Source organism: Rhinopithecus bieti, unplaced genomic scaffold, assembly GCF_001698545.2.
Source record: "Rhinopithecus bieti isolate Rb0 unplaced genomic scaffold, ASM169854v2 scaffold_47707, whole genome shotgun sequence".
Lineage (NCBI taxonomy): Eukaryota > Metazoa > Chordata > Mammalia > Primates > Cercopithecidae > Rhinopithecus > Rhinopithecus bieti.
The window spans coordinates 1,457,250-1,485,029 of record NW_016819117.1 but is presented as its reverse complement, the minus strand read 5'-3'; the positions used below and the strand labels follow the sequence as shown (position 1 = coordinate 1,485,029).

Here is a 27,780-nt window from a genome sequence, read left to right as displayed (position 1 = left end):
AAAAAAAAAATACAAAAATTGGTCAGACACATTGGCTCACGCAGTTAGGGACGCCGAGGTGGGTGAATCACCCGAGGTCGGGAGTTCGAGACTGGCCTGATCAACATGGAGAAACCCTGTCCCAAAATGCAGAATTAGCCAGGTGTGATAGTGCATGCCTGTAATCCCAGCTACTCTGGAGGTTGAGGCGGGAGAATCGCTTGAACCCAGGAGGCGGAGGTTGCAGTGACCTAAGATTGTCCCACTGCACTTCAGCCTGGGTGACAGAGCAAGACTCTGTCTCAAAAACAAATAAAATAAAATAAAATACAAAAATTATCCGGGCATGGTGGCTGGCACCCATAGTCCCAGCTACTCCGGAGGCTGGGGCAGGAGAACCGGGTATGGTGGCAGGCGCCCATGGTCCCAGCTACTCTGGAGGCTGGGGCAGGAGAATCGCTTGCACCTGGGAAGTGGAGGTTGCAGTGAGCCGAGATTGCGCCACTGCACTTCGGCCCGGGCAACAGAGACTCCATCTCAAAAAAAAAAAGAAAAGAAAAGATGTAAGTAGAGATTGGAGTGTTGGACCACTGGCCTATCCCAGAGTGAAGTCTGGAAGATAGTGGCCATGAGTCACAGGGTTCAGGAAGCCTCTAACAGCTGGAAAAGGAAAGGAGGCGGATTCTCCTCTGGAAACTTCAGACGGGAACACAGTGATCCCGACACGTGATTTTAGCTCAGTGTGACCCATGTTAGAATCTGGACTCCAGAACTAAAGATAATACATTTGTGTGTTTTAAGCCAAATTTGTGGCCCTTTTTTTAATTTTTTTTTTTTTGAGATGGAGTGTCACTCTGTTGCCCAGGCTGGAGTGCAGTGGCTCAATCTTGGCTCACTGAGAGCTCTGCTTCCCGGGTTCACGCCATTCTCCTGCCTCAGCCTCCCGACTAGCTGGGACTACAGGAGCCTGACACCACTCCTGGCTAATTTATTTCTGTATTTTTAGTAGAGATGGGGTTTCACTGTGTTAGCCAGGATGGTCTCAATCTCCTGACCTTGTGATCTGCCTGTCTTGGCCTCCCAAAATGCTGGGATTACAGGCGTGAGCCACTGCGCCTAGTCCGTGGCCTTTTTTTTTTTTTGAGACAGAGTTTCCCTCTTTGTTGCCCAGGCTGGAATGCAATGACGCGATCTCGGCTCACCGCAACTTCCACCTCCCGGGTTCAAGTGATTCTCCTGCCTCAGCCTCCCGAGTAGCTGGGATTACAGACATGCACCACCACGCCCGGCTCATTTTGCATTTTTAGTGGAGATGGGGTTTCTCCATGTTGGTCAGGCTGGTTAGGCTGGTCTTGAACTTCCAACCTCAGGTGATCTGCCAGCCTCGGCCTCCAAAGTGCTGGGATTACAGGTGTGAGCCACCGCACCTGGCCTCCCGTGGCCATTTTTTATGGCAGCCTTGGGAAATTAATACACCATTAGATGCCAGGCATGTCCCGCTGTGACAACCAAACATGGCTCCAGACACTTCCAAACACCTCCTGGAGACAAAAAATGCCCTCCCCTCCATTGAAGATTGCTGATTTACATTATAAACTACTGTTTCTTGATTTAGCCATCTCAGGCAACTCCAAATATCTTCCCATTAAATGAAATGAAGCTTTGGGTCTCTTGAAACCCAATCCCCTTATTTCTCCTCTCTGCATCCTCCTAATATGACTTCATCGCAAATTTCGTGAAACCATTAATCAGTCAGGCGTGGTGGCTCGTACCTGTAATCTCAGCACTTTGGGAGGCCGAGGTGGGAGGATTGCCTGAGGCCAGGGGTTCAAGGCCAGCCTGGGCAACATGGCAAAACCCCAGCTCTACCAAAAAATGTTAAAAATTAGAGAGGCATAGTGGCACACTCCTGTAATTCTAGCTACATGGGAGGGTAAGGCAGGAGGATCCCTTGAGCCCAGGAGTTCAAGGCTGCAGTGAGCCATGATCATAGCATTGGACTCCAGCTTGGATGACAGAGCAAGACCCTGTCTCAAAAAAAAAAAAAAAAAAAACTGAAAGATTAATATTTATATAGAATTAGCAAAAACTATGTAAATATTTTCTACTGAACCAAGTAGTGTACTATTTACATTTCCTTTCTCATTGATAGCTGTCTTATTTTCTTTGCTTGTCTTTCTATATACATTTGCTATTTTTCCTAAATGCTCCAAGATATGTTGAACTTCTTACATCCTTACAATAACTTTTCCCAGTTTTCTTTTCTTGTTTCTTTTTCTTTTTTTTTTGAGATCGAGTCTCACTCTGTTGCCCAGGTTGGAGTGCAGGGGCGTAATCTCTGCTCACTGCAACCTCTGCCTCCCGGGATCAAGCGTTTCTTGTGCCTCAATCTCCCGAGTGGCTGCAACTACAGGTGCATGTCACCATGCCCGGTTAATTTTTGTGTGTTTTTTTCTGTTCTCGTTTTGTTTTGTTTTTGAGACGGAGTTTTGCTCTTGTTGCTCAGGCTAGAGTGCAATGGCGCAATCTCAACTTACCGCAACCTTCCCCTCCTGGGTTCAAGCAATTCTCCTGCCTCAGCCTCCAGAGTAGCTGGGATTACAGGCATGCGCCACCACACCAGGCCAATTTTTTATATTTTCAGTAGAGACGGGGTTTCTCCATGTGGGTCAGGCTGGTCTCGAACTCCCCACCTCAGGTGATCCACCCACCCCAGCCTCCCAAAGTGCTGGGATTACAGGCTTGAGCCACTGTGCCCAGCAGCTTTTTTCAAGTGGCAAAATTGGGGTTTCAAGCCCATTTCTGTCTGTTTCTAAAGTCCAAGCTCACTGGGCATGGATCACTTGAGCCCAGAAGGTTGAAGCCTTAGTGAGCTGTGATGGTACCACTCACTGTGTTACAGCTAGAGGAAGACCCTGTCTCAAAAAAACAAATAAGTAAAATTCAGGCTCGTTTATATAACATACTGCCTCTTTTCCAGTAGGGTTTAGATCTGGACCAGCCTCTGGATGGCAGTGGGAGGGAGGTCCTGAGTGTGCCTGGCCCCCAAGGGTAGGGAGGAAGCCCTGTACTGCAGCATCCATCCAAACACGCCCTGCGCTGGGCCCAGTGTAAAGAGGACACGTCCCGTTCCTGCCTTCCAGAGGCCCCTTCTCGGCAGGACTGGCGAGACTTCCCTGGGCTGCGAGATGGACGTCACCACGTGCTGTCTTTCGAGTTGTCTTTCATGTAGGGATTTGAACGGGGCATTAGGGAAGTGGAGGCGGGACCAGGCTTGGGTGTGTTCCAAATACCAGAGATCGGTTTCCTTTTTTTTTTTTTTTTTTTTTTGAGACGGGAGTCTGGCTTTGTCGCCCAGGCTGGAGTGCAGTGGCCGGATCTCAGCTCACTGCAAGCTCCGCCTCCCGGGCTTACGCCATTCTCCTGCCTCAGCCTCCCGAGTAGCTGGGACTGCAGGCGCCGCCACCTCGCCCGGCTAGTTTTTTTGTATTTTTTAGTAGAGACGGGGTTTCAACGTGTTAGCCAGGATGGTCTCGATCTCCTGACCTCGTGATCCGCCCATCTCGGCCTCCCAAAGCGCTGGGATTACAGGGTTGAGCCACCGCGCCCGGCCCGGTTTCCTAATAAGGTGGCCAGATTTAGCAAATACAAATACAACAAGTCCAGTTAAATGTGAATTTCAGATAACGAGCAGCATTTTAGTATGAGTCTAGCCCATCAATATTTGGGGTATACTTAAACTAAGACATGACTCCTTGTTCATCTGAGATTCAAAACAGTTGTCCCGTGTTTCATCTGACAACGCCAGTCCGTGGAGCCCAGCGAGGATTGACATGACACGCGTGGCCCAGAGGAGCACGGGGCTGGCTGCCTGGCCAAGCTGGCGGCGCGGACCTCCAAGCGGTCGGCTCGGGCTAGAGCGGCCGCTATCAGGACCACCGCTCTAGCTGGCACCTCGCTAAGGCGGAAGTCGCAACGCATACTTCCGCCGGGCGGGCCCGTTGTTGGGCGGGGCGGTGACGTTGGCCCGGAAGGGGCGGGCCCGCCGGGAGCCAGGCGCGCGCGGGCCGCGCCCGGCCGAGAGAGTCCGGAGCCCGGGACGCATGGCGGGCGGCGGGGTCGCCGAGGGGCGGCGCAGCGGGTCCTGGACTACGGAACTGCGGGGCGGGCTCCTGACGCGGGGGCGGCGGGAGCTGCGTGCTATGCTGCGGAGACCTTGGGAGGCCACGGCGCTGGGCCGGCTGCGACCACCCGGTGTGCTACCGCTGCTCCCACCAAGATTGCGGGTGGCTGTGCGAAGCAGCGCTCTCGCGCCGTGTGCCGAGAGGAAGGCTGCGCCAGGTGCGGGGGCCAGGGGGCGCGCGCCCGGGGCGGCGGGGCTCCCGGCAGCCGGAAGGGGACTTTGCCTCACTGAGGTCCGGCCGTGGGCCCGGCGGCGCCGGCTTCCGAGAGAGGCCTGGTGGGGCCGCCCAGGGCGGGGTCCCGGCCGTGCGGATGACGGCGGGGCGTTGGGGCTGGGAGGCCGGAGGGTGCCGAGCGGGTTGGAGGAGTGGGCAAGCCCTGTGGGGACTTACCCCGTGTCCCGAGGGTTCCTGTCGGGCCTCAGGAAGGGGCCTGATCAGATGGAGAACTCGGTGAGCTGCTCGTCTTCGGGGGTTGATTTCCCAGGGGCCTCCGTTCGGATGGAGGAAACAAGGCAAGGGGGACCCTCCGGAGGCCATCCGTCCTGGAAGCAGGGCGTCAAACTCTGGGCATTCTCATCCCAGCTGTGTTTCAGGGCCCCCATTGGGTGACCCTGAGCAAACTCCTTCCGAGACTGACGTTTTCCTCTGTGGAGTGGAGGTGACACTAGCCTCGGAAGGAGACCTGCCCACCAGAGGGGAAGGCCCCCTCCCGGTTCTTGGCGGGAAGGTAGAAAAGTGTTAGGAAGGTTTCCTCCTTGCCGCCGCCCCCTTTGGCGCTCATCTCCACAGTGAATGGGAGACGTTTTTGACTGTACAGACTTGGAAGTCCTGGAGGGGTCAGAGGGTACCATACAGCGTTCCTTCACCCTCACTGCACTGCCAGCTGACGACTGTGGGCACCTGGCTGGAGCCCCTTGGTTTGCTGAACTTAGAGATTTGTTTGCTTCCAGCATTGTGAAATTCCCCCGGTGTGTTCATGGAAGGCTTCATTCAGCTGGTGACATCTGTCAGGAATCTAACTTTTCTCTTCTCAGAAGTGATGCAGAACAGTATTGAAGGATAGGTTCTTTCTTTTTTTCCTTTTGTTTTTCGTAAGTAGACATTTACATCAAAGGAGCTGAAGACACGCTGAAATTCTCTGAGCAATTTGTGAGCATCTATCCTGTGCCCTTTTTGGAAAAAGACATTTGGAGATGCTGTCAGTCTGTCATGTGACAGAAGGAGGCTGACCCAGACCCCGGGGAGATCTGGGGTGCAGGAACAGTCATGGACTACCTTGGCCCGTGGCTTCCTCAGGGCGCTTCCTGGCTTTGCCAGAGCCTGCCTTGCCAGCCAGTCCTGCATACTATGACCTCACTCTCCAGCAGCCAGGCTTCCCGGCACACCTGTAGCTTCCTTCTGGAAAGAAGACGCTAAGGAGTTCTTGGCACGTGAGGTCCCGGCCCAGGCTGCAGGTCTGATGCAAGACATGGGTGAACATCTGCGTATGCTTACTCCAGCAGCCTCTGCCTGCTCTCATTCCTTGTAGGCCCCACACCTTCCAGGAACTCTGTGGCCAGGGGCTGTGGCCGTGAACTGTCAGCCGGGGTGCGGCTTGGCACTAGGTGCCCCCAGCCAGCTGCTTCTAGGGCCTGCCTCGCCTTACTGGCCTGAAGGAGGGGTCCTGGGAAGTCTGGTGTTTGCTGCTCTCCTCTCCTTTGCATTCATCCTGTTTTCTTCCCATCTTGAATTTGCTGCCTCACTCTAGCCTCCTTTTTTCCTTCCTGAGTTCGGCACCATCCCGAGTATATTCTGTGTCCCGTGTGTGCTCAGGAATCCCCTCTGCAGCCCGCGACTCCTGAACCCTGGCGTTGTCTTGGCCTCCCTTATGGGACTACGGCTTTGCGAAAATTGGGAGGAAAGTGTCCAGGATGCCGTATGGAATCGGCTGGCTCCGTGTGCTTGTTAGTTCCACACACCTGGACCCAGACCTTCCCTGTGGAGGCTGCAGCTGCTGCTCAGGCGAGGAGCCAGATGGGCCCGACCCCTGGCAGCTGCTCGGGGTGGAAGCCGAGCCAGGCTCCCCTTGGTGGGAGGCAGGGGTGCTGGTCTCAGCCATGGCTGACAGAGGCCCTGGTGGGGTGGAGCCCCACGTTCTGGGCCTCTTTTCTGGCCGTGTCTTTCTCAAGGGCCGATTCCTGCTGTTTGCATCTTGCTCGCCTGCTTGCTCTGGTCCCTGGTGTTACTGCGGGAGTCCTGATGAGGCTGTGGCCCCCCAGGGCAGCCCACCCGCACCTCACAGGCAGGCAGTGGGAGGGGCGCAGATGGCCAGCCCACAGTCACCCAAGGTCCCAGGTCAGGAGGGTGACCTGCTGGCTCGGGCCATGCTTTCCGAATCCTGCCGTCCCCCCTCCCGTCCTCTTGGCCCTGTCTGTAAGATGCTCCCTGCTGCTGTCCCCATCTGGGCTCCGTGGAGGTCTAGGCTCTCTAGATGGTCCTGGGAGCCATCCACAGGGTCCGCCTCCGCCCGTGTGGGCAGGCCCTCACCGCTGTCCTTTTGTGTGCCCATGGCATGCTGGGGAGTGTGGAAATGCAAGGCCCCAGGCAGACACCATACCTGTCCCTGTAGGGGGTCCTGGGGGCCTCCTGTTAATAAGCAGGCCTCTCCTCTACCTCTCACTTTCCTTGGGGCCTGGCCTGGCCGTCTCCAGGGCTCACGTAGAGCCCCTTTCCTTGATCATTTGCTGCATAGCCCATCCCCAAGCCTCTCCCCATGGGTTCTGTACTTCTGTCTTCAGACACGTGACCCTCTCCTTTTGGGGTGACCTAGATCTCTTGTCTCCCTCTGTAGCCCCAGCCATCTCCCCCCGGTCCCTCACATCCCACCCCAGCCCCCCACATCCCACCAGAGCCATCTCCCAACGGCCCCCAAGTCCCACCCCAGGCATCTCCCCCAGGCCCTCAAGTCCCCTACCCACAGCCATCTTCCCCTGGCTTCCATGTCCCCTACAGCCCCTACTCCCAGCCTGGCCATGCTGGAGTACCACCAGGCTGGTTGGCTCCTCAGTTAACCAGCCTGTCCACCATGCTGTGGGATGCGGCCTCATCCAGCCCCTCCTCACCCTCAGGGAGGGTGATGCTGGCCGTGCCAGGCTGCGCTGCTGTCCCATTGCCCGCTCCTGAGGTCTGGGCGGCCAGGCCTGGTCTCCCTGCCTGTCTGAGGATGGGCAGCCTCAGGCCCCCCCCAGCAGGTGGTATTTCCCTGCTCCGGCCCTGTGGCCCCAAACCTACATGCCCTCCTGCTCTAGTAAACGCGGCCTTGGGCCCACCTTGCTTGCAGACATTGTTCTTTCCCAAGCCTCTTTCTCTTCATGAGCCTACCCAGTGCATCCTTTCTCCTGTCTCATTGCTCCTCTCAGGTGCCCCGCCTGGGTTACCCCTACCAGCTGTTCAGGAGGGATGAATACCCTGGGTGTTGCTGCCTCTGGTGCTTGGAGCACCTGCCCCAGCCACTGGGCAGATGGACACCCGTCTAGACCCCACATGGGGCATGTGGCCCTCCTGTTCCAGCCCACCCTGGATCCTTCATCTGGGTGCTGTCAGTGCACCCGGGACCCGCCCGGCCCTGCCTCTGCCCAGCTCCCTGCAGCTCCTCCACCCCGAGCTGCACCCTGGCCTCGGCTGCTCCCTGCCTTGACCGAGTCTGCCAGCCCCACCAGTGCCATCCCACATAGGTTTCTCGGGACTTAGGATGTATTAGCATCACATGGGGCGTGGGTGCCTCCAGGCGGCAAGGACAGAGGAGTCTATGTGCTCCTCAGCGGGGCCTGGCCCTGTGCCCGCGCTTGGTGACACTCAGGACGCCCGAGTGGAGGCCGGCTGCATGTTAGGGTGCCTGGGATGCCCCTGTGCCCACAGCCTGAGGAGTCACCACCCAGGGTGGATGAGAGCGCGCGGCTGAAAGGAGGGGTGCCAAAGTGGGGAGGTGGGGCTGGGGATGCCCCTGGCGTGGGTTTCCTCGGGGGAAAGAAGTCGTTTCTCGAAGTCTGATGGGCTTGAATGCTTTTTGGCAGCCTCGCGGGCTTCCCTCACAGGCTGCTCACCTGGCCGCCTCACAGGCAGACACTGGCTTCCTCGCCCGCCTGCCGGTGCTGCTTCGGGAGCTGTGGTGGGGGCGTGGTCCTGTCTGGTTCCCGGGAATCCCGGTCCTCAGCTGCCTGAGGAGGCTCGCGCTCTTGGTCCCAGCAGCACTCTGAGTGGCTCCACAGAGTGTGCCTGTGAGGGTCAGGCTGGAAGGCAGGGCTGGGTGCCAGCTGCCCTGAGGGCAACTGCTATGAAAAGAGGCCACACAAGGCCCAGGGCCTTTCCCTGTGTTTGGGGTGTGCAGAGGGGCTGCTCAGGAGGAGGAGAGCCAGGGGACAGGTCAGGGTGATGTGACCCACAGTGACTGACAGCCTTTGTAATGGGGCTCTGGGTGGGGCCGCGACTCCCATCTGAAGACATCGTGGGAGGCAGCTATGATGAAGTGCCCATCTGAGCCCAGCGGGTGACGGGGATGCAGAGGCGGCCAAGTTCATCCTGCCCAGCCTTGCCTGATGTGACAAGGGGAGGAAAGGTGTGGGCTGCTGCTCCTGCAGCCTGCACTGCCCACCCCTCCCTCGTGGAGCCGGCTCCTGTCAGTGGGTGGGGGCACCCTCCTTGCAGCGCAGCAGCCTGTCCTGGCAGAAGTGGAGGCTGAGCTCTCCTGGTGATCCTGACCCTCCTGGGGAGCCAGGTTTAATCACCTGCTCTGGGGGACACAGACCAGCCCAGGACCACCCGAGTATGCATGGGACTGGCTCTCCTGCCAAGCCTCAGGTTTCCCAACTTCATGGTCGTTCCGGCCTGATATCCTCTTTGACTAAGGCTAAACATAACATGCCCTTGGCGTGACCCTTGCCAAGGTGAGGACGTCCTCCTGCCGTGGATGTGCCCATGAGGCCTTGAGCTGCTCTAGGGGCTTGAGCCGAGACAAGTGACCAGTGGCAGGCTTGGGACAGCGATGGAGCCAGAAGGGGGCTTGACCAACCCAAGGGGTGGGTGGCACCAATCTCTGCAGGCGTGGGGGCAGCGAGGGTCCTAGCCAGTAGAGCTTCGTGGAGAGCAGGGGTGCTGAGCTGAGCGGGGATGCTGGGGTCGTCTGTGGAGGCACAGGGCAGAGGGCAGGTCCTTTGGCAACCAGCTTTACAAGTGCCAGAGACCCCTGGGAAGGGGGCCACGCAGAGGCTCTGCAGCGCCTGCTGACTCTGCTCCGAGCTGAGGTGGCTGGCTTGAGCCTTGGGCCGTGGAGGCACCATGGAAATGTGGGGGTGGGGGCGCCGGACAGGGCCTTGTCACCTGATGTATCCCCGGCTGGCCGCCATTGGTATTCCCTTGGCAGCTGCTTGGAACACGTTTCTTCTCTGTCCCGGAAAGCGCAGCAGCGCAGAACGACAGCTGCTCTGTTCCCAGCAGTGTGGAGTTGCGGGGTGAGGGCCTAGGCCGGTGGGGCGTGGCCGCCTTGGTTCTGACCTGGCCGCCCCCTGGTGGAGAGGCTGGGCGTTGCGTCTCTGTCCTCTGTCCCCGGCCCTAGGCAAGCAGGTTGGGGTAAGGAGGGGAGGCCTAGGTCAGGGTGCCAGGGGCCACTGCCTACTGGGGCCTCCCAGGAGAACCATTTATGCCTCACTCCTACTCAGCGGGGCCGTGAGTGCTCCCTTGCCTCTAAGGCTCTTGCATTCCAGGTGGGGGTCCCATCCCAGTTCTGTTCACTGTCCCTCTGGATTTTGGCTCTAGGTGGTCTTTGGGAAGAAGCTTCCTGCCTTTGCCACCATCCCCATCCACCAGCTGCAGCATGAGAAGAAATATGGTATCTACTTTGCAGATGGAAAGGTGCACGCATTGTACAGGTGAGCAGAGCCCTTCCTGGGCCCTGGCTTCCCTGTGACTGTGGTCCTTCATGTGCCACTCTCCTCACAACCGGAGGCACTTCGGGGGCCACATGGGGCACCAGTGCTGGGGCCAGGTGCCTGGGTTCCCGTCCTGTGACTGGGGACGCTTACCAGGCCCTCCTGAGGTAGAGCTGGTGAGTGCGCTGGGGAAAGGCGTGCCCAGGTGGCGCAGCACCTGCCTCAGGGACTCCTTGAGGGGCATGCAAGCTTGTGTGAAACAGACCTGTGGCCTGAAAATTCAGTAAAGGGCACAGCTGTCCCAGGGCTGGTCTCTCAGGGGAGGGGCAGCTCCTGGGCTCAGGGCTAGAGCCAGGCTTCTAACCCAGGCCGTGTGCAGGCTTCACCCAACCTGTGGCCTTGCATCTGGCCTGGGTCACGGGCCTGGGGCCTGGTGAGTGGCCCCACTCCCGGCGGTGACACTGAATGTTCTGGGGCCGTGGGCGGCTCTCGGTGTCTTCCTAGGCAGCTGCTGCAGCACGAGTGCCCGCGGTGCCCCGAGCTGCCGCCTTTCAGCCTCTTCGGGGACCTGGAGCAGCACATGCGGAGGCAGCACGAGCTCTTCTGCTGCCGGCTGTGCCTCCAGCACCTCCAGGTGTGCCCCCAGAGACCCCGGAGAGAGCCTAGGCGGTGGGTGGTGCTGGGGATGCGGTCACACGGCTGGGAGGGGCTTGTCCGCCTGCTGCTTCTGGCCCTGGATGGCCCCCTGAGGGTCAGGCTGTACGTGGCAGGGAGGCTTCTGGTGGCTGGCGGGGCCCTCTCCTACCCCTTGCTGCTCCGCTGCTGGCCTGTGGGAAGAGGCAGGAGGCCTGGGGTCCCCCAGCCTGTGCCCAGCCCCCTGTGCCTTGCAGATCTTCACATACGAACGCAAGTGGTACTCGCGCAAGGACCTGGCCCGGCATCGCATGCAGGGGGACCCCGATGACACGTCGCACCGGGGGCACCCGCTCTGCAAGTTCTGCGACGAGCGCTACCTGGACAATGACGAGCTGCTTAAGCACCTGCGCCGCGACCACTACTTCTGCCACTTCTGCGACTCGGACGGGGCCCAGGACTACTACAGGTGGGCCGGGTGGCAGACAGACAGATGACCCTCCCTCCCTCAGGGCGTGGGGCTAGCTGGGCTGCAGCCCTCCTACCGACACTCCATTTTCTGCCAGCGACTATGCCTACCTGCGCGAGCACTTCCGGGAGAAGCACTTCCTGTGTGAGGAAGGCCGCTGCAGCACAGAGCAGTTCACCCACGCTTTCCGCACCGAGATCGACCTCAAGGCCCACAGGACGGCCTGCCACAGCCGCAGCCGTGCCGAGGCGCGCCAGAACCGCCAGATCGACCTACAGTTCAGCTACGCACCACGGCACTCGCGCCGGAACGAGGGTGAGCAGGCACCTGGCCTGGACACCCCCGGGCGGGGCCACATGACCGTGCCCTGCTCTGGAGCCTCAGACGAGCTGTGGGTGCAGGAGGTGGCCTCCGGCTGGGCTGCAGTGCCTGAGCACCCCTCGTGTGCCAGGAGCTCTTGCTCCCTCGGGGTCTTGGATCTGCTGCCCTGGGTGCCCGGGGCCCTTCCCTGGACCAGGAGGCTTTTACTGAACATCTGCTATGTGCAGATCCCACCTGGGGCTCAGGGACCCTCCTCTCCCTTCCCACTGCTCCTGTGGCTTGGCACCCAGGTTGTAGATGCCCGTGGCTGGCGTGGACCCTGCAAAGCTCCTGTGCCATCCTGGGCTCGTGCACTGTGGGTAGGAAGGCCTCTGCTGTCCAGGCCTGAGCATTGGTCGGGTGTGGCCTTGACAGCAGGCCTGTCCCTCCTATTGTCGTCTTGGGGTCCCGGGAAGTGACAGGCTGTCTGCTGGCCGCAGGGGTCGTCGGTGGCGAAGACTACGAGGAGGTGGACAGGTACAGCCGCCAGGGCCGAATGGCCCGGGCCGGCACTCGCGGAGCCCAACAGAGCCGCCGAGGAAGCTGGAGGTACAAAAGGTGGGGGACCTTGCGTGCTGCTGACATTCTTCTGTGGTGACCATGGCCAGTGGCCAAGCTGGGAGTAGGGGTGGGGTTAGGGATTGTGGCCAGAGTTTCTGGGGTTCTGAGTGGCAGCAGGGTCTGTTCAGTGTCCTTGGTGAGCAGAAGTTTCTTCTTCTTCCAATTCTAGCCACAGCCACAGATCCCAGGGTTGGGGTGGGTGAAAGGGGCCTGTATCAATTGGGCGGCCACCGCAGCTGTATGAGGAAACACTGGCCCAGCAGCCCTGCAGGGCAGAAACATCAGACCCCAGATAATTGCCCCACACACTGGGCCCAGGACTCTGTCTGCCTGAGGCATTGGTCTCAGGCTGTGCTCAGCCTGAAGGCTGGCCTCCTTGTCCCAGGGAGGAAGAGGACCGAGAAGTAGCAGCTGCTGTCCGGGCCTCCGTGGCTGCACAGCAGCAGGAGGAGGCACGCGGGAGTGAGGACCGGGAGGAAGGCGGCCGGCCCAAGAAGGAGGAGGCAGCGGTGCGGGGTCCGGAGGAGACCCGTGGCCCCCGGCGCCTACCCCGGACTCAGGGTGAAGGCCCAGGTGAGTTAGCCCTACCTGGTGGCAGCTCTGCCCAGGCCAGGAGGCCAGTGGCCAGCTGGTTTTTATTTTGTTTTGTTTTTGTTTTGAAGCAAGAGTCTCACTCTGTCGCCTAGGCTGGAGTGCAATGGCACGATCCCGGCTCACTGCAGCCTCTGCCTCCCGGGTTCAAGCGATTCTCCTGCCTCAGCCTCCTGAGTAGCTGGGACTACAGGCCCGTGCCACCACACCTGGCTAATTTTTCTATTTTTAGTAGAGATGGGGTTTCACCATGTTGGCCAGGCTGGTCTCAAATTTCTGACCTCAGGTGATCCGCCTACCTCAGCCTCCCAAAGTGCTGGGATTACAGGCGTGAGCCACCGTGCCCAGCCTAGTGGCCACCTGTTGACGGGCACAGTGCCTGAGACGCTGCGGGCCTTCACCTGGGAGGCGGAAGAGCACCCTTCACTCTGTCCCCACACCTTGACCTGACCTGGGGGCCTTGTGTTCCTCACAGGCCCTAAGGAAACCTCGACAAATGGTCCTGTAAGCCAAGAGGCCTTCCCGGTGACGGGCCCAGCCACCTCATGGTGTGTGAGCATGAGGGTGTGGGTGCCCAGGGCTGAGTGGTGCAGGGTGGGCAGGTGCGGGCGGCCACAGGTGGGTGCCGGGAGGGCAGGTGTGGAGCCACGGGGCCTGATAGCTGTTGACCAGTTCTGCTTCCCTGCGCCCAGCACCCTCCCACCACCCAGCCCTAAGCTCAAGGACGAAGACTTCCCCAGCCTCTCTGCCTCCACTTTCTCCTGCTGCTCCACTGCAGCAATCCCGGGCCCCGTGGGGTTGGCGCTGCCGTACGCCATCCCTGCCAGGGGCAGGAGTGCCTTCCAGGAGGAGGATTTCCCTGCCCTGGTGTCCTCAGTGCCCAAGCCTGGCACCACCCCCACCAGCCTCGTCTCTGCCTGGAACAGCAGCAGCAGCAGCAGCAGCAGCAGCAAGAAGGTAGCACAGCCCCCACCCTCAGCGCAGGCTACCGGAAGCAGCCAGCCCACCAGAAAGGCTGGGAAGGGGAGCAGGGGCGGCAGGAAGGGCGGCCCGCCCCTCACACAGGAGGAGGAGAGTGGCAGTCCGGCCGCTCAGGAGCTTCTAAGCACACGCCCCACGGGCTCCATCTCCTCCACACTGGGGCCGGTCTCCATCCAGCCCTCTAAAGTTGGCAAGAAGAAGAAAGTGGGCTCAGAGAAGCCTGGCACCACACTGCCACAGCCCCTGCCCGCTAGCTGTCCCCCTGGGCCTATGCAGGCCCCGGAAGCTCCTGCCAGCAGAGCCGAGGCGCCAGTTGCTGTCGTTGTTAATGGACACACAGAGGGCCCGGCCCCGGCTCGGAGTGCCCCCAAAGAACCCCCAGGGCTCCCAAGGCCCCTGGGGTCCTTCCCCTGCCCCACGCCACAGGAGGACTTCCCAGTGCTGGGCGGCCCCTGTCCGCCCCGGATGCCACCGCCCCCAGGTACGTGTACAGGCTCAGGCCTGCTCCCTGGGTGTTGGGAGGGGCCGGGGTCAGGCTGGAGCCACAGGCACAGTCTGCAGCTGCGTGGTGGGGACCCCTGTGCGCTGCTGTTGGCCACCTACATGACCTCCAGCCTCCCCTTAACTGCCCTGTGTCCCTTGTCTCTCTTGAGACCGGCCCTCATGGTGCTTCCCGGGGCTGAGGGTGCATGAGCTTATATAGGCTGGGCCTGTCACACCAGAAGCATGGTGTGGGTGCTGGCCCTGTACCTGCTCTGCGGGGAAGGGGTGGCTGTGGACAGAAGCTGGCCCTAGAGGCCAGGCAGCCCGCAGTCAGCGAGGGTCCCCTCTGGGTCTTGTCTTGCCACCCCTCAGGCTTCAGCGCTGTGGTGCTCCTGAAGGGCACACCTCCCCCACCCCCGCCGGGCCTGGTGCCCCCCGTCAGCAAGCCGCCCCCCGGCTTCTCTGGCCTTCTGCCTAGCCCCCACCCGGCCTGCGTTCCCAGCCCCACCACCACCACCACAAAACCGTAAGTGTGGGTGGGTATGCCTGGTGTCCACCGGGGGCTGGAGGAAGGGTACCTTTCCCTTGGGCCATTCTAAAGGCTGAAGCCTCCACCTTCTCTTACCTTTCTGACTCCTAGACCCAGGCCGCTGCCTGCCCTGCAGGCCTACCTAGTCCCCGAGAACTTCCGGGAGAGGAACCTGCAGCTCATCCAGTCCATCAGGGACTTCCTGCAGAGTGACGAGGCCCGCTTCAGCGAGTTCAAGAGCCACTCAGGGGAGTTCAGACAGGTCAGTCGGGCCCAAGGAGTCCAAACGGGTCAGGCCGGCCCGGGGCGGGGTGGCCAACCCGTCTTCATCCAGGGCCCAGGCCAGAGGGGATGACTGAGTCTGACTCTCCGGCGGCAGGGCTTGATCTCCGCAGCCCAGTATTACAAGAGTTGCCGGGACCTGCTGGGGGAGAATTTCCAGAAGGTCTTTAACGAGCTGCTGGTCCTACTGCCCGACACAGCCAAGCAGCAGGAGCTCCTGTCTGCACACACGGACTTCTGCAACCGCGAGAAGCCTCTCAGCACCAAGTCCAAGAAGAACAAGAAGAGCGCGTGGCAGGCCACCACCCAGCAGGCGGGCCTGGACTGCCGTGTGTGCCCCACCTGCCAGCAGGTGCTCGCACATGGCGACGCCAGCAGCCACCAGGCGCTGCATGCTGCCCGGGACGACGACTTCCCCTCCCTGCAAGCCATCGCCAGGATCATCACGTAGCTCCCGCCAGCATGGCCAGAGCCATCGCACCATGAGCGCCCTTCCTGTTTCCTTCCTCTCCGGGCTGCCGGGCAGCCAGGTAAGGCCCAGTGAGGCCACCTGGCCTCTTGGTTGGCCAGGCCCACCAGGAAGTCACCAGGATGGTCCACCCGCCTATTGGCACACTCAGGTGGGAGTCCACCCCTGCCTCAGTGGTGGGCCAGTCTCGGTTTGCATTCTTGTGCTTTTGGGAGGCGCCAGGGGAGGGAAGGGCTGGGATGCTGGGACCGGTTGTTGCTGGCAAAGCCAGAAGTCACAGTGGCCTGATCTGGGCCCTCCCGAAGCTGAGGGCTGCCGCCCCTGCGGCCTCAGAGCTGAAAGCTGCAGCTCCACAGGTGCCAGAGTCAGATGTCACAGATGTGTGTTGTGTAAACAGTTGGCTGTTTTGTGCTTCAAGAATATTCAGGATTAAAAGCAGACAAGAAATTGTGCTACCTGAAGTTGAATCTTTTTATGAGACAAGCTAAAGCTGAATCTGGGATCTCAAATTGCCTCTGACCTTTTATAAGACAGTTTATCTTCAAATAAATTTATTTTGCAATACCACACAGAGCTGGCGTTCTGAGCTTGTCTGTCTGCTGAGTACAACCTGAAGCCAAATTCACAAACAGGGTGGAGGGGACATCCGAAATACTGCAGCAAAATAATCCGAGCATTATTATCTGGATCTAGGGTTTTTGGAGGGAGACCAGACACATACGGTAACCACTTCTTTCTGCTTCCAGCACATATAAGTAGGAAAAAAGCTCTAAACACAGCCACATTCAAGTAAGGCCAAGAATATATCCTTAGATCAGAGAAAGTGGGGATATTTCTCTAAGCAGAAAGGGGCTACCATGTGATGAAGGGTCTGTGAGTGGCCTCCAGAGGTGCTGGGTGGGAGCCATGCGGCAGCATCGGCACTGCCCCCTGTGAAGCTGAGGACTTGGATGGGGCTCAAATGTGTCTTCTGAGTGATGGCCATGCTGGAGCCGGCGAGGACATGAGAGGCTGGGTGGAGGCCACCTGCATTCCCCCTGCACCAGAGGTGCCTCACAACTGATGCCCACTTTGCAGGGGATTGCAGGTTCCTAAGAAAGACCAGTCCCACAGAAAAATAGCAGTCTGGGAAATGGGCCGTTTCCTTAAGGTTATTGGAAAGAACTTCTCTTTCTGGGTCTGGCTCTCAGGCTGGAGTGCAGTGGTGTGATCTCAGCTCACTGCATTCTTGACCTCCTGAGACTCAGGTGATCCTCCCACCTCAGCCTCTTGAGTAGCTGGAACTACAGGTGTGCGCCACCATGCCCAGCTAGTATTTTTTGTAGAGAAGGGGTCTTGCTATGTGGCCGAGGCTGGCCTTGACGTCCTGGGCTCAAGCAATCCTCCTGCCTCGGCCTCCCAAAGTGCTAGGTTACAGGAATGAGCCACTGTGTTCGGCAAAAAATGACTTTTCTTTTTGAGATGGAGTTTCGCCCTTGTTGCCCAGGCTGGAGTGGAATGGCGTGATCTCGGCTAACCACAACCTCCGCCTCCTAGGTTCAAGCGATTCTCCTGTTTTAGCCTCCCGAGTAGCTGGGATTACAGGCATGCACTACCACGCCTGGCTAATTTTTTGTACTTTTAGTAGAATTTTTTGTACTTTTAGTAGAGACAGGGTTTCTCCATGTTGGTCAGACTGGTCTTGACCTCCTGATCTCAGGTGATCTGCCTGCCTCAGCCTCCCAGAGTGTTGGGATTACAGGCATGAGCCACCGCCCCTGGCTAAAAAATGACTTCTTAAAGAAGGAGTAAGAACTAGAGGAATATGAGGCAACACTTAAGTGGCAGTTGCTGTGACAAGCACTGCTGCAAGCTCCACACGCCTTACCACAGTAATCGTCACCCTCCCACACCATAGGAACCATAATGACCCTTTTACAGGAGAACCTGAGGCATAGACAGGTTGACTTAACCAGGATGACTGAGCTAGAAAGGGGCAAAGCCAGCGTCTTGGCTCCAGAGATGGCTCTTAGCTGTGCTTCACTCAACTAGGAGGTTATGAAAAAGAACCAGGCCGGGCACGGTGGCTCAAGCCTGTAATCCCAGCACTCTGGGAGGCCGAGACGGGCGGATCACGAGGTCAGGAGATCCAGCCATCCTGGCTAACATGGTGAAACCCCGTCTCTACTAAAAATACAAAAAACTAGCCGGGAGACCTGGCGGGGCGCCTGTAGTCCCAAAGCCTACTGGGGAGGCCTGAGGCAGGAGAACTGGCGGGAACCCGGGGAGGCGGAGCTTGCAGTGAGCTGGATCCGGCCACTGCACTCCAGCCTGGGTGACAGAGCGAGACTCCTTCTCAAAAAAAAAAAAAAAAAAAAAAAAAAAAAGAAAAAGAACCAATTAGAAATCCTAGGAATGGCCGGCGCGGTTGGGTCAAGCTTGTAATCCAGCACTTTGGGAGGCCGAGACGGGCGGATCCATGAGGTCAGGAGATCGAGACCATCCTGGCTAACATGGTGAACCGCCCGTCTCTACTAAAAAAACAAAAAACTACTAGCCAGGCGCAGTGGCGGGCGCCTGTGAGTCCCAGCTACTCGGGAGGCTGAGGTAGGAGAATGGCGTAAACCCGGGAGGCGGAGCTTGCAGTGAGCTGAGATCCGGCCACTGCACTCCAGTCTGGGCGATAGAGCGAGACTCCGTCTCAAAAAAAAAAAAAAAGAAATCCTAGGAATGAGGTTGGGTGTAGTCGCTCACGCCCGTAATCCTAGCACTCTGGGAGGCTGAGGCAGGTGGATAACCTGAGGTCAAGAGTTCGAGACCAGCCTGGCCAACATGGTGAAACCCCATCTCTACTAAAAACACAAAAGATTAGCCGGGTGTGGTCATGCACGCCTATAATCCCAGCTACTTGGGAGGCTGAGACATAAGAATCACTTGAGCCTGGCAGGTGGAGGTTGCAGTGAGCTGAGAGATCCGGCCACAGTACTCCAGTCTGGGTGACAGAGTGAGATTCCGTCTCAAAAATCCTAGGAATGAAAAGTAATTGAGATAAAAACCCCAATAGATGGGTTCAAAAGTAAACACCACCAAGCTGGGGGATGTAACTGCAAAAGGTACCAGTGAGAAGCAGGGAAGGGTGTGACCAATGAAGGCCATGGAATAGGGACCCAGGGCTGGAGGCTCCACCGCAAATCCTACAGGAGTCCCAGGAGTAGAAGGTGACGAAAAGAGGACGTGTGAGAAATTGTGACTGCTCCCGACTGCTCCCCCAATACCAAGAGAGAAAACAAACCATCAAGCACCAAGTAGGATCAACGATAACAAATTCTTACCTAGACAAGGATTTATAGAAACGAACCCTACAAATGACTGCCAACAAGATAGCTTATAAACAATGCAAATGGATCTGTTAGCATCACTCTCATCAGCATCTTAGAATGCCAAGACGTAAGAGTGAAATCATCAGGGTCGGATGCGGTGGCTTATGCCTGAAATCCCAGCATTTTAGGAGACCAAGGTGAGAGGATCACTTGAGCTCAGGAGTTCAAGACCAGCCTAAGCAATATAAGGAGACTCCATCTCTACAAAAAACTTTAAAATTAGCTGGGCATGGTGGCGAATGCCTGCAGTCCCAGCTTCTCAGGAGGCTGAGTGGGGAGGATCACGAGAGCCTGGGAAGTGGATGTTGCAGTCAGCCAGAGGTTGAAGTGAGCCAAGATTTCCCCACTGCACTCTAGCCTAGGCATCTTTTTTTTTTATTTTCTCAAAAAACAAAACAAAAAAAACAGGTTCACTCTGGGCCGGGTGTGGTGGCTCACGCCTGTAATCCCAGCACTTTGGGAGGCTGAGGTGGGCGGATCACCTGAGGTCGGGAGTTTGAGACCAGCCTGACCATCATGGAGAAAACCCATCTCCACTAAAAATACAAAATTACCCGGTCATGGTGGTGCATGCCTGTAATCCCAGCTACTCCAGAGGCTGAGGCAGGAGAATCATTTGAACCCAGGAGGCAGAGGTTGTGGTGAGCCAAGATCACGCCATTGCACTCCAGCCTGGGCAATAAGAGCGAAACTCCATCTAAAACAAACAAACAAACAAAAACACAACAGGCCAAGTGCGGCGGCTCATGCCTATAATCCCAGCGCTTTGAAAGACACTAAGGTGGGGTGGATCACTTGAGGTCAGGAGTTTGAGACCAGCCTGACCGCCATGGCAAAACCCTGCCTCTACTAAAAATACAAAAATTAGCCGGGCATGGTGGTGGGTGCCTGTAATCCCAGCTACTCTGGAGGCTGAGTCAGGAGAATTGCTTGAACCCGGGAGGCAGAGGTTGCAGTGAGCCGAGATCGCACCACTGCACTGTCCAGCTTGGGTGACAGAGCAAGACTTCATCTCAAAAAAAAAACAACAAAAAACAAACAAGGGGACTCCCCAGCATTTCAGAGAACCAGACTAGTATGACACGTGGTGGTGGGGATCTATGGACCTGGAGCCTCCAGAGTCTGGGGGTCAGCCTGGCCTCTACCTCCCCGTCCCTTCCTGTGGGGCCCTGGTGCCTCTCAGATCCCAATCCCTGGCACCAGGAAGGGAAGGGGTAGCAGATGATTCCAGGAGCTTCCAGGTCACAGTCAGCTCAGTTACAGTCTTTATTGTAACGAAGTTGCAGTTGGAACATGGGACACTGAAAATACACAATCTCTGGTCTTTCAGGAGAGGGAGAGAGTGTGATATATACAAAAATTGTAAACATGTTCACTTAAATATCCACACAGAATTGGTCTAGGCTACAATTTAACAAGGTTGTCACTCAACTGCAACTCCAGAGGGAGGTGTCTATCTGTCTCATGAAATGTGGCAACCACCTTTGGTGTTGACTTAATGTGAAAAGCCAGCTTTGAGCAATGCATGAAAAGTCAGCTACGCAGAGGGACTCCAACCTGGGACTGGGCCAGGAAGCAGGGTGCAGGTGGAGAGGCAGGGACTGGTCCAGGAAGCCAAGGTAAAGGGAACCGCACAGGGGCCATCTTGTGGGACACGGTGGCCAGCTGGAGCCTCTGGGCCTCTCTCCTGCTGAGGGGCTTGTCTTGCCTGGCACCCAAGCATCCTTCTCCTCCCCTGGCAAAGTCTTACGGAAGGGCTGGGACATGGCTGGTGTCTTAGCCCACAGCTACCTGGTGCGTTCCTGGCCAGAACCACCCACACCTGGGCAGGGGCCGGCGCCACAGACAGAGGAGCAGCTTGTGGGGTACTAGGAGGTGAAACCTGAAGACTGGACCACGATCACAACACTGACAGGGCCGGGCTGTTCTAGGAGCCTGTGAGAGAAAGTGGAGTGGCTCCAGATGGAACGCACCACCATGACAGAAACGAGACAGTCACTACCCACAGGAATACGGGATGAGAACAGTGGCCAGGATCCCAGTGTCGGGGCGGGGGTGCTGTCTTTCCCCTGTCCCCTCTTTGTCCTGGGCAGCTCCTGCAGCTGATCGTAGAGGGCAGCTGCACCCCCGACCCTGGAGTGAGCAGGTGAGCCGCAGGGTGGCTGGCCGGAGAGGGAATACCTTCCCCAAGCCAGTCCATTCCGGGCTCGGGACACACATCCTGGGCAGTGCTATCCCTTTCTCAGGACCTTAGTCCTGGGGCCAGGTGCTGAGGGACTGGGGGAACTTGGCAGGGGGCAGCCCGGGCACGCGAGGGTCCACCCCCTCTTGGCCTCGGATGGCCCAAAGTGGCCACCCACTATATCCCTGGCGCTGAGCTGGAAGAACCCAAGGGAGGTCCCGGAGATCCTGGGGCCTGCGTTGGTGGGGTGGCCTTGGAGCCCTGGTCTGTGCCTGCCAGCCGCTAGTAGGCGGGCACTTGGTACCCTTTGGGGCTGGTGTCCAGGGTCTCGGTGAAGGGCGGGCTCTGGTAGGTCTCGGTGCCCTCTACGCCGCTGCCCACCGGATAGCCGGGGTAGGCCTGGCTCGCCCCGGCGCTCAGTTGTTCGGTGGCGAAGAGTGACATGTCGGTGCCCAGGCGGAACCGCTGCAGGGCCTTCACGGTGAGCGCCACCTGCGCGGGGGCGGGGTCAGCGGGGTCAGCCGGGATCAGCCGAGCGCCGGTCCTTTCGCCCCGCCCTCCCGGGCCCCGCACTCACCCAGCTGAGGATGGAGAAGAAGCTGAAGGTGATGGCGGCCCGCGCCGCATCCCCCGCCTGCGTCGTGGCCGGCCCTGGCGCCGTGCGCTGCCACTGATTGGTGAGGAAGCAGAAGCCCACGAACCACAGGAAAGACCAGAGTCCTGCGGGCAGTGAGGCGGGTCAGGGCGACGTTCCACGCGGGGGCCCACAGCGGCCTCGCCCGGAAGAGGAAGCGTCGGTGGGCCCGAGGCTTGGGGCATCTCACCTGGGCTCGCCGCGTGGCGCGAGGCCCCGCCTCCCTCTACGCTGACCCCGCCCACCCGGGAGCTCCAGCAGCGTTCCTCGCCCAGGCTCCGCCCAGACCCCGGCCCCGCCCACCTAGAAAGTCCCGCGGCGCTGCCCGTCCAGGCTCCGCCCAGCCCCGCCCACCCGAGAGGCCTGTTGACACTACCTGCCTCAGTCCCCGCCCCTCGTCACGGCCCCGGCCCATCTAGGAAGTCCAAGCGGCGTTCCGGGTCCGGGCCCCCGCCTTCCCGCCCCCCGGGAGGCCCGTCGACGCTCGCCGCCTCAGGGGGCCCCGGGCCCATTCCCCCCAGCTTCCTCGGTCCGGCCCCGCCCACCTGAGAAGCCAGGTCCAAGCACACAGCGCGCCGGCGGTCGCGGACGCTTAGCGATCTGCTGGAGCGCACATCGAGGAAACAGGAAGGCGGGCGCAGGCGAGGAAGGCTCCGAGGCAGGCCGCGACGCCGAGCGGCAAGGCCGCCTGGATTCCGTTGAACACGCAGCGCAGCTCGGGGCCGCTGTCGGGTTCACCGTAGCCCTCGTTGGACGATGGGCCCGAAGGACGGCGATGGAGAACACCTGCGTGCGGCGCGGCCGCTCAGGCCCTGCAGCAACCGACCCTGCGAGAGCCCACTGCGAGCGCCCCACGGCCCCGGGCCTGTCCTGCTCGTTCCCCGGGCCCGTATCTGGGTTGGGGGCGGTGTCATCGTCTTCCTTTCCCAACCCTCGGTTATTTTGTAATTATTGACAACACGGGCGTTTAGTGAGCATCTACTATGGCCCAGGGCACTGTGTTAAACAGGCCATTTACATGCCTTCCCATCACCAAATCCTGGGAAGTCCCCGTGGGATCGCCATTGTTCTTATCCTCTTTATAAAAGGGGACACGGGCTCCAAAACGGTGAGTGACTGTCCGGGGATCATGGCTTAACAAAAAGCTGGGGCTGATTCAAGCCAGGTACTCTGCCACCGCGTGGCCCGTGGAGTCGCCCTCAAGAGCCCAACTCAAAAGTGTGGGGAAAACAGGGAACCTTCACCTGGGCCCGGCGATTCCCAGGCTGCAGCCGGCAGGCGAAGGAGGAGGTGAGAGTGCGGGGCGGGCAGAGCCAGGGCGGTGAGGAGGGTATGGGGGGCACGGGGGCTGTTGCGCCCTGCGCCATTGGTTAATTGCCTGGCCTGTTTCTTAGCATTGGCAAATAGGGTTGACGGGCACAGCTTCAATGGAATGCTGTGGGGACAGAGACGGTCCACCCACTTTCCTGCCAACGCGGTGAGTACCGGAGGGATGACGCCCCACGTGGACTGGATTATTAATATCACCTGTAAGTGTTGGGGCTGAAAAAAGATACCCGTTGACCTCTAGGAGGTTCACGTTCAGACCCCATGCCTCCTGCCCACCAGTTCCAGGAGACAGGCAGAAGGGGACCGCGGTCCATTTTTAAACAGGGCTGCATGGGCAGCCATGTGTTTCAAGGAAAAGATCTTCCAAGCCTCAACCTCACCCCTTCGCTCCTTTCCCGCTCCAGCTTCCGAGAGACAACCGAGGGGGGGAAGCCGGGGACATGCACTTGTCCCCCAAAGAGGGGCCACCAAGTCGGTACAGGCGTCGGACCAAAACGCAGCGTCCTGCCTCCCGGTGTGGTCAGAGCCACTTTCCGCAGGTGGGAGGTCAAAGCCCCTGCCCACCCTATGGGCACCGCCTCCTCCAAAGAACAGGCGCCAAGGTTCGGCTGGCCCAGAGGTTCCACACTGGACCAAAACCCAGAGCTTCGGCACACCAACTTGCCACTTCCCTGCCGGAGGGAAGAGCAGCAGGCCCTCCCAGGGGACGCCCCAGTGGGGCTAGGCTGCCCCCAAAATCCTGCTCCACACCACCTCCAGGAAAGCCCTCCCAGCCCAGCCTTCTCCTCCTCCCAACCCACAAGCTGACCGGGGGCCAGGGGCCAGGCTCCCTGCACAAAGGGAGCCCCGAGGGTGTAGTGTGCGGGATAGCGGGGAAGGGGAGGCGCTTGCCCGGTCTTCTCGATTCCCGTGCCTTCCTCTGCCCCTAGGCGAATCCCGTCCCCACCCGCGTCCCTGCTTCCAGGTCACTGGAGAACAGGAAAAACGGAGTAAGGGCTGCCGGAAAGGGACTGGAATTAGGACCCGGGGGGAGGGAGATAGGAGTAGCGGTGCGACCGCGCGGTGACCTCTCAACGGTCTCTCCGGCGCCGCCGGCCTCCCCCGCCCGCAGGTGGGCGCGCCCTGTCCGGTGACGTCACCCCAACCTGAGGCCGGCCGGGGAGGGCACGGCGAGGAGGAGTGAGTGGTTGCCGGGGCGAGAAGCAGGGGGCAAGGGGGAAGGTGGCAGGCGGTGTGTAGGGGGCACTGAAGGTTCGCTGAAGCCAGGGGCGGAGGAGCGCGGAGCACCGGGCAGGGACCACTCACCCAGGACGCGACCCGCGAGCCAGGGGTGTCTGCGGCGCCGGCCGTGCAAAGCTCACAGGTCCAGGGCGCCCCCGCGCGGCCCCGCGCCGAAGAGAGGCGGCCCTCCATGGCAGGCCCGGGCGGGGACGCGCGGCCCCTGGTGGCCTTCTGTCCGCCTGGTCCGTCCCCGGCCGGCCCCGCCCGAGGCCGCTGCGCTGCCCCTGAGTGATGCTGATGCTACCGACGCCGCAGCCGCCGCCGCCTCCCGGGGAGCGCGCGCCGGCCACGGCGGTGAACGCGCGGAGATGCGCGGGATGGGGCGGGGCCGAGCCCGCGCCCCCCACTGGGTCCACGCGCGCGGGGCCGGGTCCTTCCTCTTGCTCCGCCGCGCCCGCTTCCCATCCCCCACCCGCACCTGCCTGCCCCGGTGCCGAGATCGAGGCCATCCTCAGGAACCCTCCAGCCAGGTCCCCATGGGGCTGGGTGGGGCGCGGGCGCTGGGCGCAGACTGCTGTAGCCGGGAGGACAGACAGGAGGAGTCCGCTCCTCTGCGAAGGGCCCTTGGGTGAGGGAGTAAAGGGGTAGGAGACCCACGGGCTGCAGCATCTTCCCCCATCCTACGGGAAAGGGGACTGGCTCCCTGGCCCTGGTCCCAGGAAGACCAGATGGATAACTGGGGTCTTTCCTATGGTCCCCCACTGTGCTCTAGCTGCTCGTTCAGCAGGTTTTCGCCTCTGGCGGGGAAGGTCTGGTAGGAAGATAGGCGTCGGCCCCAGGAACACCTGTGGAGGGAGGGGCAGAGGCACCGTGGCCAGTGCCATTGGGAGTGTTGGTTTCCGTGTCTCTGCTCCTTGCCCGCGGCCAGGTGCGGGCACTCCTAATGCCCTCCCTACTCCTGGGTCTCCCCAGCGCACTTGAAGCACCTAGTCTGGACTCGAGGGCAGGGAGAGGCATCAGAGACCAGGAGTCAGGTGGCGGTGGTGCCTGGCTGCCCTGTTTCCTGCTGGGTCCCCTCCACAGACCCCAGCCCTGGGTGCAACAAGGTCCCTCTCCTCATGTTCCTACCAGGCTGGAAGTTCAGATGACTCCTAGGTTTCTGTCTAGAGCACTGAGATGTCTGCACTAACTGAGCATTTACAGCGCCAAGCGCTTTACCTGTATAGTGGCAGAGACTGTTGCCACCGTTCCTCAGATAAGCAACCCAGGTCCCTGCTACACCAACCCGGGGCACAGATGGTGCTGCTTGGCCCAGCCCCCCTGGAACTCATTGATTCTGGTCTGGAGCTCTTTCTTCAGTCTTGCTGGGCACAGGTGGGCAGAGCAGGTGTTGCCAGAGGACTACTCACTGTGTTCCAGGTCCATCACACTGTGCATTCGACCCCAACCCCTTTCACCCGTCCCCCACAGACTGCCCCTCCATGTCATCCATTCTCCTCCTTTACTTCATCGCTGACATCAGCACGCAGACATGCTGCACTTTCTCCTAAAAAGCCAAACACTGTTGACCCCACCTCCCCTCTAGCTGCCTCATGTTACTGCTTCCTTTAGCAGCAAACTCCAGTTTTCCATCCTCTGCCTGCAACACCCTCCTCTCTCTCCGAGACCTGGCAGAATCAGCTCCCACCGGCACGGCACCTAAACTCAAGGTTGCCACTGACCTGTGGGCAGCAAGCCACCCAGGTGCCGAGGCAGGAGACTGAGGGCACGAGCTGTTTCAGTCTAATCAAATACATAAAATAAGTTGACTAGATCTAGATCATAGATATGATTATATATATCATTAATCATTAGTTTGCGGCAATTACTCTTTATTCCAATATTATAATAATCCTCGCTCTACAATCATACCCTAGGAAAAACCAGGCCAGAAACAGGGGCTGAAGGGACATGGTGAGAAGTGACCAGAAGACAAGAGTGTGAGCCTTCTGTTATGCCCAGGCAGGGCCACCAGAGGGCTCCTTGGTCTAGCGGTAACGCCAGCGTCTGGGAAGACACCGGTTACCAAATGGACCTAACAGACCATGGTCTAGCGGTAGCGTCAGTGTCAAGGAAAAGCACCTGCTACTTAGCAAACGGGGAAAGGGAGTCTCCCTTTCCCTGGGGGAGTTTAGAGAAGCCTCTAATCCTCCACCTCTTGTGGAGGGCCTGACATCAGTCTGGCCCGCCCGCAGTTATCTGGAGACCTGTCTCCCTGTGATGCTGTGCTTCAGTGGTCACGCTCCTGGTCCACTTTTATGTTCCATCCTGTACACCTGGCTCTGCCTTTTAGATAACAGTAGCAAATTAGTGAAAGTACTAAAAGTCTCGGATATGTGGAAATAATGGCATAAGCTGTCTCTCTCCCTCCGCTTGCCTCGGCTGCCAGGCAGGGAAGGGCCCCCTGTCCAGTGGACACGTGACCCACGTGACCTTACCTATCATTGGAGATGGCTCACACTCCTTACCCTGCCCCTTTGTCTTGTATCCAATAAATAGCGCAGCCTGGCATTCGGGGCCACTGCCAGTCTCCGCGTCTTGGTCGTCGTGGTCCCCCGGGCCCAGCTGTCTTTTATATCTGTCTTGTGTCTATTTCTATAATCTCTCGTCTCTGCACATGGGGAGAAAAACCCATCGACCCTGTGGAGCTGGACCGTATGCTGACCTCCAGGCCAATCCCAAGGGCAAGTCTGATGCTGCTGTCAGCTCAATTCTTTTTTTTTAAGAGTTGCACTCTGTTACCCAGGCTGGAGTGCAGTGGTGCAATCTTGACTCACTGCAACCTTTGCCTCATGGGCTCAAGCGATTCTCCTGCCTCAGCCACTGGAGTAGCTGGGATTACAGGTGCGCCACCATGCCCAGCTCATTTTTTTTTTGTATTTTTACTAGAGACGAGGTTTCGCCATGTTGACCAGGCTGGTCTCAAACTCCTGACCACAAGTGATCTGCCCACCTCGGTTTCCCAAAGTGCTGGGATTACAGGCATGAGCCACTGTGCCCCACTTGGAGGTCCTCCTCCCTCCTGGTATTCCTCCTACCTCATAGGTCCCTCCTCTGTGACCTGTGAGCCTTAGGAGCCCAGGGTACCATCCTGCTGAGGTCTCTCCTCCCTCTGGGCTGGTTCCTTTAGTCTGCGTGTCAACAGCTCTGGAACACCAGCTCAAGCCAGAGCTGGTGTTTTCCTTGCACTAGAGTTCCACTGGCCTGGATGCCCCAAAAAAACAGACTCTGGCCTGGTGCGGTGGCTCACGCTTGTAATCCCAGCATCTTGGGAGGCTGAGGCGGGCGGATCATGAGGTCAGGAGTTCAAAACCAGCCTGGCCAACACAGTGAAACCCCATCTCTACTAAAAACACAAAAATTAGTAGGGCATGGTGGCGGGTGCCTGTAATCCCAGCTGCTCGGAAGGCTGAGGCAGGAGAAATTGCTTGAACCCGGGAGATGGAGGTTGCAGTGAGCTGAGATTGCTCCACCGCACTCCAGCCTGGGCGACAGAGCTAGACTCTGTCTTAAAACAAAACAAAACAAAACAAAAAAAACAGATTCTAAGGCAAAGTGAAGTTTTATTCAGGAGTGAAACTTTAAGACGGGG

General features: G+C 59.0%; 3 protein-coding genes and 1 long non-coding RNA gene across 4 annotated transcripts in view; 2 read left to right on the top strand and 2 right to left on the bottom strand.

Moving 5' to 3' along the window:
* The window catches only part of NPW (neuropeptide W), a 16,011-nt gene extending 11,927 nt beyond the window's left edge, over positions 1–4,084 (bottom strand). The window contains exon 1 of the mRNA XM_017858294.1: positions 3,963–4,084. Coding sequence (XP_017713783.1) covers positions 3,963–4,084 — 122 coding nt within the window. The remainder of the gene's footprint in view (positions 1–3,962) is intronic.
* A 74-nt stretch (positions 4,085–4,158) lies between these two features.
* On the top strand, positions 4,159–15,992 carry ZNF598 (zinc finger protein 598, E3 ubiquitin ligase; the record flags this gene model as incomplete). Its single annotated transcript, XM_017858293.1, has 12 exons — positions 4,159–4,467; positions 9,954–10,066; positions 10,571–10,700; positions 10,957–11,168; positions 11,266–11,483; positions 11,969–12,086; positions 12,475–12,662; positions 13,156–13,246; positions 13,373–14,142; positions 14,517–14,670; positions 14,785–14,935; positions 15,053–15,992. Coding segments are annotated over 12 exons (2,808 nt in total), but the record flags the coding sequence as incomplete, so codon positions are not given.
* Positions 15,993–20,025: 4,033 nt separating this feature from the next.
* SYNGR3 (synaptogyrin 3) lies at positions 20,026–24,341 on the bottom strand. Its single transcript, XM_017858292.1, is given in 6 exon segments — positions 20,026–21,457; positions 21,543–21,685; positions 22,141–22,234; positions 22,237–22,362; positions 22,365–22,385; positions 24,234–24,341. Coding segments are annotated over 6 exon segments (702 nt in total). The 3' UTR covers positions 20,026–21,247.
* Positions 24,342–24,519: 178 nt separating this feature from the next.
* On the top strand, positions 24,520–26,770 carry LOC108519415 (uncharacterized). Its single transcript, XR_001882618.1, has 2 exons — positions 24,520–25,523; positions 26,066–26,770. It is a non-coding gene; the product is annotated as an uncharacterized LOC108519415 (long non-coding RNA).
* Positions 26,771–27,780: the final 1,010 nt, after the last annotated feature.